Source organism: Helicoverpa armigera, chromosome 17 (assembly GCF_030705265.1).
Source record: "Helicoverpa armigera isolate CAAS_96S chromosome 17, ASM3070526v1, whole genome shotgun sequence".
Lineage (NCBI taxonomy): Eukaryota > Metazoa > Arthropoda > Insecta > Lepidoptera > Noctuidae > Helicoverpa > Helicoverpa armigera.
Genome location: NC_087136.1, coordinates 4,859,747 through 4,872,054, shown reverse-complemented (window position 1 = coordinate 4,872,054; position 12,308 = coordinate 4,859,747). Strand labels below are relative to the sequence as shown.

Sequence of the window (12,308 nt, the reverse complement as noted above, 5' to 3'; positions counted from 1 at the left end):
TGTTTTTTCAACATAAGTATATAATTAAATGAATCGGTGTTACCTCACCGCTGCCGACGATTGCGACAAGAGCGGCCGCATCGTCCATTAGAAAGTCGGCGAATATGCAAATAGTATCGTAGAAACCTCACGAATAACTGGCCACTCACTTCGCCTTTAAATGTGTCTGCTGCGATGAAAGTGACTATTACCGTTAGTAAATTGTGTTAGAACAATTTCTTCCGCGGACGCATTGCCAAATTCGCTGCTCTCCATGAAGTGGATTTAAAATTTTCCTTTCTTTAAAGACACTGTTCTTGTTGTATCATTTAAACGGAAAACATCTTGTTTAAACAGAACACTGTTTATCAACATGTCAACTACTTGAACGTTTACATTCGTTTGTTTATTTATAAATAGCCCTAGTATTTCTCACGATTCCTTATTTTGAAGATCATGTAATTTGTAACAGCCCTGATTCAGGATTTTAATAGTTTTAATTGCCTATCAAAGGCTACGAGTTCGTCTTTATTGGGATCAACCTACTAAGGTGGTTGCTTAACTGGTCAATCGATTAGCTGTCACTTTTTTGGCTACGCGTTTCACTAGTTTCTATTCTTTATTATAATGATAACATACTTCGATTACTCCATATTGTTTTTTAAATTTATTTAAATTGATAATGATAACATACTTCGATTACTCCATATTGTTTTTTAAATTTATTTAAATTGATAATGATAACATACTTCGATTACTCCATATTGTTTTTTAAATTTATTTAAATTGATTCATTTAATTAAAGGTTTTTTTTTATAAGGTTCTGGTTTAAAGGCTCGGAAGATAAGATGGTTCTGGTTTAGTCCTTTTTTCTACTTTGATTTCATTCCAGTATGGCATTTTCTGATTTGAAGGTTAAACTGTAAACAACTTAGCAATAATTACTTCGAACACATTATCATATATCATGAAGTAAAGAAAATAACAAGTCGGCAAGCAATTAACATGGTGGCGATCACAAGCCAGTCGCGTGGATTTCCCGCTACGATTCGTGTTAAAGTGAACCATTTATTATCGTTCACGACTGACGTATGCCAACATTGGCGTAACGAATATTGTACCAACAGCTGGCTATATTTAAAGTTCAATTTGCATCGCACGCACGGTGCCACCTCCGCGATGTTACGTCAATAAGATACAACACGTTAACTCGAGGCTGGGGCACACGACCGCTGGCTTTTGCGTCCGGGTTTGTCCCGTGGAATTGTAAAATACATTATTTATTTTATAGATTTATATCTTACAATGCGTTTTGAACGATAACTTTCGAACAAAGCAGCTTATTATTTCTTTATACGTATGAGCATATAAGCCAATCCACAACCGAGAACACTATCTGCGACGTAGTTGTATATCTCTCGGTCGAGCAAGCCGAGCGGACCGGTTGTGACGGCCTCTCACTTCGCAAGCTTGTGTACCGCTCGCCGCTTGCTGTGAAATTAGGTAACCAACAAAAGCCACAGTCGTTGCGCACGACGGGCAATGCACAATAAAGAAATTCCCTACTACAAACGAAAAAAAGAAAAGAGTCCCGCTGAAATCAGCTGTTTACGCGTTGAGGGTGACGTAATCGGAAGATTTACTGGCGCAGCTGGCATGTGGAGTCTGATAAGACACCAACAAATTAATCAGCTAGGAGGCATTTCAATAATGCCTTGAAAAACGGATGACGGATTTCCTCGTGAACACCTATTTTCCGGTCCAAACGAGGCGCACTGGCCGACCTTCGTCAAAAGACACAATGAAACTAACGACCTTGACATGATACTATTTGCAGATGGTTAGACTATTTACCTATAAATATCTACCTAATTGTGTATGTTATTGTATTAGTGACAATCACAAAAATCGGTCAATAAAAGCAGCAAGCCAAAACAATACAGGGAGCCATGGAAGGAACGGGCGATGCGGGCGAGACGGCTGTTAACCGAATGCCGAAGTGTTCCATCGCGAGGCGCTCTTTATATCGGTCGGCTGTACCGCAGAGAAAGCCGCGCCCCGCACTCCCCCGCAGTGTCTGCTGCCCGCACCGCTCGTAGCGGGTTTTTTCCTCATTAGCTCCATAATTCCATATTATGCTCTATGCCTTTACCTTGTGTTTATCAGACTTGAATCGCGTGATGGACGACGCCGCTTTGTGCATTATTGACTTTGTTTTTATAGAATACTTGCTAAGATTCATCATATTGCGATATTGCGAGAAAACTATAACTGGATAGAAATATTCTGCAAATGATGCACAGTTTTATGAATGTTTATCATGTATTGTAATGAGTAATCAGGCTATCAGTTAACACGTTAGCTGCGGGATTTGCAGGGTTATTGCTCCATTGGTGTCCGCTTCGCGGAGAACTCTTTAATAGGTTAATTGCCTGGCATTGTGGTGCTGGCACACAACGCCAGCCGCGACCTTACAGCGGCTCGCGGCCACGCATGTAGGTGTGCGCGTCACCAAATGAGGCACGGCTGGACACTAGTCTTACTGTTGTACACTATTTTATAATAGAACACACCGCTGGCAAACACTCCACCTCTACGTCGAAAAGGGTCATCTTGTAGTCATGTTTCATCAGGCACTCTAAAAAGAAACTCATTTCTTTAGTGTCTGTGAAAGGGAAGTGGTAAATCTGGACAAAATAAATCGAGTTCATTTGTTTTTTCTGGCACTGCGTAGCGAACCATGAAGAGCTCGAACCGACCTCAATTAAAAGATTCCGAAAGTTGAATGTTGTTTTATAGATATGCGTGTACTTATACAAATATTAATATTGTTGAAAATATCATGAACAAAATATTGATTTGCAAGATTTTATTTATTTACAAACATAAAGTTGATGGTGAAACGGGACGATACGCTCATCGGCTGTGCGGTTGCGACGTTGCCATACCAGACGATGAAAGTCATTACTCACTTGTTGAGTTGTGTACATCTATGGACACACATGTGTACATGTCGCACGCGGTTGCAATTGCGTTGAGCCTACTGGCCCAGGTCAACCTTATTTGGAAATGTAACAAGAAACGTCGTAGATTTCTCATGGGATTACTTTGCTCTTTTATCAACAACGCGCAATCGCATAGCAGGTGGATAAGTGTACGTAATACAATAAAACTCTGGTCTCTCATTATGCACGATGCTTGATTTCGTCAAACAGCCCCCATAGTAATTTGGCGTTTTATTTGTGTGATTCACACAGCGATCTCGTGCCAGATTTCCCACGTTGAAACTCCTAACATCTCAAGACACGCGATAATACAGATTCTTTTCGAATTATTCACGTGCTGCATAGAGTTACAAACTATTTACTTCTACTAAAACAACACTCTTGGTGCACAGTCTCCCCAAAATACTTTTATTTATTAATTGCTTACGTCAGTCGTCGTGTTACGACTTTCAACTATTATTCACACGTTCCGCGCAAATCCTATTTTTGTTCTATAAAACGATAACATTAAATAAATATTTATTACTACAGCGTTCCTGAGATAGTGCTCAAGGGCATCTGAAAAAAAAAGACTTGATTATACAGGTATTATGAGACCTGATCTTGGTCGGAATAATTACATGATGTGTAGCAAATCCAAGGACCTCGTTTGTGGAACTAATTGCTATATATGCCATGAGGGAAACTCTTACAAACAAAAACTTTTATTATCAATTTTAGACTGGAAATGATTTTCGACAATTTTGTTGCACTCTGAACGTTTTATTTCTGTTTTATTCATCTTCTATTTTTAATATGTCATTTTTCCTTTCCAGAAAATCTCCATTCCGGCGCCAGCCAGTGGCAATGGCCAATCAGGCGAGGCTACATTTCACTTCAGCATTAATAGTAATGCAGAGATGGAGGGTCCACAGGTAACTACCACTTTAAATAACATTCTTTGGGTCCTTATTTTCTCTTACAGAACCTATCATCATCATCGTCCTCCGAGCCTTTTTCCCAACTATGTTGGGGTCGGCTTCCAGTCTAACCGGATGTAGCTGAGTACCAGTGCTTTACAAGAAGCGACTGCCCTGCCTGACCTCCTCAACCCAGTTACCCGGGCAACCCAATATTCCTTGGAGAACCCCTTACAGAACCTATCCTTACCGAAAATAATTAAACAATAGACTTCACTCAGGTCTTTGCTTACATTTGATCGGTAACAGTTCATTTGAGATTTCTATCAGGTGAATTGGCAGCAACATCCACTTCTAAACTGATAAAATCTACGATCTAAAGCTGCGTGCCAAGCTTGATAACTATGACATTATTCCCCCAAGAACGTTCGTTCTTTGATATGCAGGACTGTGTTATAATGTATCGACGGGTTTTTCTAAGTCGTGTAAATCAAAACTATTTTCTCACTGCTACTCGTCAACGTTCTAAACGAATCTCTTGTTTTTTACGGATGATTGAAAATAATTATCTTGGAATATTATAATCCTAGGAAATTTCATCTTGTAGTATCAAATGTTCACCAATTGGTTATATTAAAAGGATCTTGTTCCTAATCAGCCGTCGTAGCCTATTTCAGTACATCCCAGATCAAATCACCTTGATAACTGGTTTTCAATATGCGGGCTTTATCTTCCGTTCTCCATTTATAATTCAATTTTTATCTTTGCAAAGGTACAATTATTTTGCAAATGTTCTAGTTTAAAATGTGCTATATTGATGACAAAACTACCAGAATTCTTGAAAACTTGAAATTTTGCATAAATTAACTCCTCAGAAGTCAATACTTCACTGTTTTTTCTTTGTTTATTATGTAAACGTTTTAGACATAATTATAAAATGTACTATACAACGTTTGTTAGGTACTTCAATCATCTTAACAAATATCAAGGTCAAACATCAGACGACAATAATTTATTATTGGAAACCAGATTGTAAATTGCAGTGGACATTTTTATAAGGCCTCTTTTATGGTAATCTTGAGAATTTGCTAGAAGCATCGTTAATAAGCACTTGTTATATGGTGCTTGAACTAATATTATTCTTCTGTTTTTTTTATGCTAAGTGGTTGACCATCCCGTTTCTCTTAGTGTTTTCTTAAGAACTTGGTTTTTGCTGTTGTTTGTTATGAATTATAAGTGCCATTTGATATCTTATTCAAATTATTAATATCTATTACAATACCTACTTCAATTCTATTATAACTTTTGTTTTGTCCCTTTTTTAAATTTCTCATTGGTCGCACATAATTAAAGACATAATATCCTTTCCCATTAGGACTTCTACACAATGATAAATAAATCGTTATTAACTATAGTGCTGTTTTATCTGAGTCTTGACATACATAAATTGTATGTTAGGTTAACAACACAAAGCCCTTGGCAACTGAGTATGATATGACCACTATGTGTGTGTTGTATACGATCACACTTTCGTCTTTCACACATCTCGGTCAATTTTTACGACCTAGCCGAGATAAGCAACTTGACGGCTTACGTACATTCAATGGTTGCTTACGCAGATCAAAACTGAGGCATGTAATTTAGTCAGATATGTGTTTAGTATTAATCAGCTGTTCAAGATGGCGGGTGATTATTATTCTCCATGCTTCTCCCATGCTGTGACGTGTTTGCGGGTTTGTGGGTCGCGTAACAGTTGGAACCAATATTAAATTGCGTGACCGACAAATTCGTAAGAGTAAACTTACGTGTGGCGCCTTTACTATGCCCTGAATATTTTTGTCAAGTATTTTTGCTTTTAAATTAATGTTGTTTTAGTTTACCAATAACATATTTTTAGGTATACTGCAATGTTTTATTTATAACTGAGAGCAAAATTTTAAATATAGATATTTCAGTAATCATTTTAGACTACGAACTATATTAGTCGAGATGACTCGTCAGTCAAAAACGCTGGCACGCTGCACTATGATGACGTTGCATCTTTTACAAAGTAAACCTAAGCTTCCGCACAAGTAGAGAATTGTATAGTTATTGTAGTAGATTCGCAAAAAATGTAAATTTCATGTGGACTCGGAATGCGGTGGTGCGGGCCGTACTAAGAACGTTACCCAATAGCCGTTAGAAAGCGCGAATTCAGTCACAGAACGCACACATTGCATCATGAAGTAGCTTCATTTTAATTTTTAATAATAAAATACTTTGCAATGTTATCACGGAAAAGAGATATTTCAATGGTATAACGTAAAAGCAGCTAGTTCCGAGAACATTAAACCAAAATGTAACGGGATACCTGATAAGAACCCTTGAGGTGTTTGCGTAAAATATCACAAATAACGAAACGATTCATCGCCTCTATAAGCATTTTTCGTGTGGGTGTAGTAATTTCACCCTCCTACGAGTTGCCTTCAATTTAATGCTACGGGAAAAGCTTTTATAGTAAAGCAATTTCACTTTATTTTTTGGATGAACGCTCAAATTCCAGCAATACAAAATAACATAAATGTAAGGAATCGACATGAAAATAAAAGACCGTACGCTAATATAAATTCCTGGTAAATTACACTTGCGAGGTTTCTTTTTAAACAAAGCTGCTTTGTTTTTTAATGAGATTAGGAAGAAACTCAATTTCCGCGGCCAACAAATCTTTTTAATTGAACAGCCTTGTCCGTGGCGTAATATTTTTTGAAGATGAACTTCGTCAGCAGTAATTTGTGCCTGCAGTCTTTAGAAGATTATTTTTCTTTTGTTTCTTTGTACAGTTTCAGAACTTTTGTATGACATTTTCTTTGACTGTTGTTTTAAAGAATTTCCTTTGCGTTTCAGGGTTCGTTCGAGTGCGTCCGGAGTGGCGGCGCTCGAAGGTTGGAGTCGTGCGGGCCACTACCACGCAGGATGCGTGTACAGGCCAACGACGACTCGTACGAAGCCACAAAGGACCGTATGGCGAGAACCGTCGCCGCGGAGCAGAGTAAATGGTCAGTACTTCACTAAATGCACCCTTGCATGTGTAGTACATTGTCTCAGAAAACTTAGCCATTTTGGTAATTAAAGATCTAGAACCTTCGTGTTAGAATGCAGTAGGTTTCTATGCATTGAGTTACAAATGTAATCTACACATCATAAAAGACATTTGTAGCTTTTTACTTGAGTTTCCTTTAATTCAGACTAAATTCCCGGAAACGAAATTTTTATAGCCTCAATTTTCCTGTATATTTTCTCTGAAAACAATCTTCTTTAATTTTGGAAAGATTAATACTGATAATGAGAAAGAACATAAACAGGAAATATGATAACTTGATATCATTTAACTAATTAAAGGATTATGACATGATTGCACCATAAAGCAGACTCTGTGATCAAAACTCTTTAATCTCTGTGGAAGAGTAGATACACTTTTTAGATTTGTAAGAGTAAGCCGGTATTCCCCTAGCCTCACGTAAAGTCTGTAAAAACTGCAATCAAAATCGCTTCTGTCAATTCACCTTATTGGTCCTATTCCAGCACCCGCGTGATCAAACCTAACCAGACGGACATTGGACGTCGCGTCAAATTGCGCTCTGCGCATCCTTACTCGGGTGTGGGGGCGACCCAGTTATCCGAGCGGGCTGAGAGGCCCGACCGGCCCGACAGGCCCGAACGGCCCGAGAGGCCCGAACGGCCTGAGCGACCTGAGCGAGCGGAACGGCCCGAGAGGCCGGAGCGAGTGGAAAGGCCCGAACGGCCTGATCGAGTGGAAAGGCCAGAACGGGCCGTTCCACCCGTCCCTCGCCCGCAGCCGCCGCCGGCCGCGCCGCCGCTCCCCCAGCATCAACAGCACCAACACCCGCCCAATCCGCACCAGCCGCAGCGGCCACCCCCTAATCCGGATCTCACTAAGCGGTCCCTGAAGTAAGTTTGCATGTTCAAGGAAAATTGCACAGTATTTAGTCATCATTGAGAAAAACCAAGAAAATAAGAGTATTATAAAAAAGGTTGTATGAGCATCTACGTGAGACTTATGGTATCTCTCTCTTGCACATGCCGTTGCAGTTTGAATAGAAGCCATGCAAATGCATGTATGTTAGTTGCTTACGTAATATTACGTATGAAACATTACCTGGAATTTGAGTGGGTATTGCCGATCATGACATCATGCTGAAGCTTATTCATTTGAATTTTCATAACCTTTCACAAATAATGTGAAACATTAGCATATTTCAGTACTACATTATTCCTAAAATATTGTTAGAGGTTTGAAGTTTCTAGTAATAAAACACAAATTATTTACGCAAAATACAACGCTCCAGTCTTATGATAATTTTGTCATATCGTTATCATAATAAAACCGAAGTGATAATTTGCGGCTGATATACAAAGGAACAGCGGTTTTGTTACATATTATGTTACAAAAATAATTTTATATACCCAAATATTGTTTTACACTAACAAATACCAATAACTAGAAAGTTAATAGTTGTCTATAAAACGCGATTACGTCCATGTTTGATAATCATGTTATTTTAATTGTCCATCAGTTAAAAACCTAACTATACGAGTTTCGTTATGCACTTAATTGCGTTCCGAACGAACGTTTTGTGTTGACCAATTATGACGATTTAGTCATATTGGTGCTGTAAAATGCTCACTGAAACGTTTTTTGTGCTCAAACAAATGATGGACATAATATTGACGTTTGCATCCATATTATTTCCTTGTAGCTGACCAGAACTGTATTCAATATAATTGCAGAATGACTCAGACTCAAGGACAAATAACAATTATTGCTATTGTACTATGGAAATAGTTAACGAGGTGACTTACACAATATCTCTAAAAAAGATTTATTAGATCAGTTTTTCATGATTTTCTCGAACGTTTGTCTTGTTTGACTTCTGCGATATCCTTGAACTCTTACACAGCAACTTGAAATAAACAACATGAAATGGAGAATTCCCTACTACAGTTTAGCGATATTGCAGCCAAAAACACTGAAAACACCCGATTTGGATATACCCAAACACCAATTAGGAAATACCCGATTATTTATAATCCATTGAAAAGCGAATTTATCAATGAGATAACATAATCGATTTTCTTAGTTACGTAAACATTTTTTATTTCTATTTTAATGCAGTATGATTAACATTACTCTTTCCTTTTTTCAGAGAAAGACTTATACAGTTATTAGCATTGAAACCCTTCAAGAAGCCCGAATTGTACTCAAGGGTTTATAGTGGTAAGTCGAGATTCCCAGCACTGTCGTGCATTAGCACAAACTCCACTTGATTAACGCTCGGAATACTATTACAGAGGGTCTCAAAGACAAGGAGCGCAGTCTGATGAACAAGATTTTGCCTCATATCAGTACGCTCAAGGATAACTGTTACCACTTACGTAGAAACATTTGGAATGACGTCAACGAGGACTGGCCTTTTTATACCGAGGAGGAGAAACGTATGCTCAAGAGGTATGCTTCCACTTAATACCAAATATTCCACTAGGTTACGTAAAAGGCCAGTCATTGGTTCCTAGTTATGGTTTGTACATACCGGCTCACTGAAACCTGACAAATGAGCGCTCAAAACTCTTTAGACGTTCTGTAAACTATACAAATTGGGTTGAAGCACGATATCGTCCTGCCCTTGGCCTTACATGCCTACCTCATTAGTTTAACTGAAAGTTAGTTTTGGTGGAAGGTAAAATGACTACACAATTGGTGTCAGGTAAGTTTTGACAGGATATACCAAAATATTTGTACAATTGAAGCAAGTGCCATACTTGATTGAAAAGCACATAAGCCATACTTAATTGTTGTCATATATTTAGTAAAAATACATATAGGTATTAGTTGTTTTGAGTACGAATGAATACAAAGCAATTATAACGTACGTTGTTATTGCCAAGCTTGATTAAACGTAGATTACACAATCTTGTGCATTTAAACCATATCTATTTAAAAAATTCGTCATCTTCAACGATTTCTTTGAAAACAAGTTTACACGAATTTCAAATCGGGGCGAAAAAAATACTTTGGACTTACAACTTTGGACTCTTTTTTGGGACAGTTGACATAGTATGCCTAATTTATATTTGCCCCAATTCACCCACAGGCGGAAACCTCAAAACCTAACACCACCGCTAAGCAGCGACTCTGCGAACTCATTATCCCCGCGAGCGTCGCCGAGCGCCGGCAAGCGGCCCAGCAGCGCCAGCGGGGTCAGTGCGGCCAGCGCTGCTAATGCGGCCAGTGCAGCCCCCGGCGCGGCCGCCGCGGCCAGCGTGGCCGTGCTACCCGCGCTGGCGGACGAGCCGCCGGCCGCCAAGAAGCAGCGCATCTCGCACTACCGCCGCGCCTCCCCGCCCTCCTCAGGGTACGCCACCACCTCCTCCGGCGAGCGACAAGCCTCCGATAACGAGGATGAGCGGACCACTGGTGAGTGTCTTCTCCTGAGCCTTTGCCCAACTACATATGTTGGGGTCGGCTTCCAGTCTAACCAGATGCAGCTGAGCAGTGTTTTACAAGGAGCGACTGCCCTATCTGACCTACCCAACCCAGTTACCCGGGCAATCCAAGACTCCTTGGTTAAACTTTTGTCTGATTTACTGGCTTCTGACTGACTACCCATAACGATTGCCAAGCATGTTCAATGACCGAACTACTGGTAAACCATAAATATTCGGGCTTCAATAATACAGCATAATGGCCTATATTATTAATCTCCTGGCTCCCAATTATTCCGTTCCTGGACAACTTGCAGTCATGTGTTATATCTGTAGCGTTTTATCGCAGGGTTTCTCATTATAAATACTCGTTAGTATAGTCTTTGATCAAAACCGTTATCCTAATTGACACGATATGAAATGGGGAAGACCCTGCTACCACTGGGTTTCCCCCTTATAATAAAAGAAAGCCAAATGTCCTGTTATCTTATTCTAATCTTGTGTAGAATTTCTCGATAGTATGTTTGTTTGCAAGCTATTAACATTAATAAGATACTAATAAAAGAAACCGGTATGATCTAAATACGCTCTACGCGTCACATAATGAAGTATGCACCCGTGCTATATGCAACAAAGGTTCATTGAAATCAAGGTCTTTGAAAGGCGAGATAAGGTGACTGAAGAGTAACTCGTCAAAACACGTATTTGGGTAAAAGATGTTATCAATGTAGAAATCAAAACATGAATCATAAATAACAAGAACTAAGCAAGTTTCATATTACTGAATAATGTTTTACTTGCGAAAACATTTGCATTGGTTTACACACGTTAATAGCCGCAGTAATTATTTTGTAACGTAAAATGAATAAGCCTAATTAGAGTTATGCTTCAATCCCCTACCAAAAAGGGAAATGACGTTCTAAACACCTAAATTAAAATAAGGAAATAGAGCTCGCTGTAATAACACGCTTTCCTATTAGTAAGTATGCAACAGTTTGATAGCAACAATATTTATTGCCTACCAAACGACAATGACTCATTAAAAAACGATTAATTCGAATTGGGAACGACTACGAAACACTGATTAGTAAAAAAAATAGTGCCTTTCACTTTTGTAATTAAGGAATTATCATTAATAATGTGTTGTTTTCTATGTTTTCAGTTAAAAAGGACAATGGTTATACCCTCAATTATAATACTGTAAAGGATCTCTGCCCCAGTCCTGTGAAGGCGAATGGTTTTAGAAGTAGTCCCCCAGTAGAGCAAACTAATATCACAGGTATGTGTTAAAGATAAAATACAAATACTTAAATGGTCATTAGTGAAATCACAGTTAGATTGACCAAGTTTCTAAGCGCGAGCGCGCGGTTGCAAAATTAATCATAGCCTAAATCCGTAGACCATACAAAAGAAGGCTAATGCAATGCGTTCACTTACAAATTGGTTTGATTTTATTAAAACTTGCTCAACTTATTACTCTAATAATAGTATTTAAAGTTATGGTCGTGTTTATAAACAGTTACAAGTATCGCATATAAATACAGAGATTATGTGCAACAAGTTTACAAATATGACCAGTTTAAATACAAGTATTTTATGCAAACATTTAACCGTGTCGAATGACAGTCGTCGAGTTACTGACACCTGATTCAATACCTCGAGTTTTACGAAAACTATGCAAAATATAATGAAAATTTTAATATAATGATTACGTTGTCACTTTCAGGATTTAAAATGTTGTTTTTTCTTATTTACAGAAAAAGACATCACAAATAATGAACCCTTAGAAAATACAGAATTAGCGCCTGTCCATGATGAGAATATGACTGATTTGGAAGAGATTGAAAGGTAATACTAATTATATACTAACGTAAAATCACGTAAATTATTAAGTAAAATCACACTTAAACGTTGTTGATCGTAATTGATAGAGTAGATATTTTTG

General features: G+C 38.4%; 1 protein-coding gene across 4 annotated transcripts in view; it reads left to right on the top strand.

The window, feature by feature from the left end:
* Su(tpl) (Suppressor of Triplolethal) overlaps window positions 1–12,308 on the top strand; it is a 49,880-nt gene that overhangs the window by 26,344 nt on the left and 11,228 nt on the right. For all 4 annotated transcript variants that reach the window (XM_049846592.2, XM_049846591.2, XM_021331168.3 and 1 more), the window contains exons 3-10: window positions 3,800–3,898; window positions 6,767–6,918; window positions 7,445–7,831; window positions 9,088–9,158; window positions 9,233–9,389; window positions 10,033–10,355; window positions 11,526–11,642; window positions 12,121–12,211. In XM_049846592.2, the coding sequence (XP_049702549.1) occupies window positions 3,800–3,898; window positions 6,767–6,918; window positions 7,445–7,831; window positions 9,088–9,158; window positions 9,233–9,389; window positions 10,033–10,355; window positions 11,526–11,642; window positions 12,121–12,211 (1,397 nt within the window). The remainder of the gene's footprint in view (window positions 1–3,799; window positions 3,899–6,766; window positions 6,919–7,444; window positions 7,832–9,087; window positions 9,159–9,232; window positions 9,390–10,032; window positions 10,356–11,525; window positions 11,643–12,120; window positions 12,212–12,308) is intronic.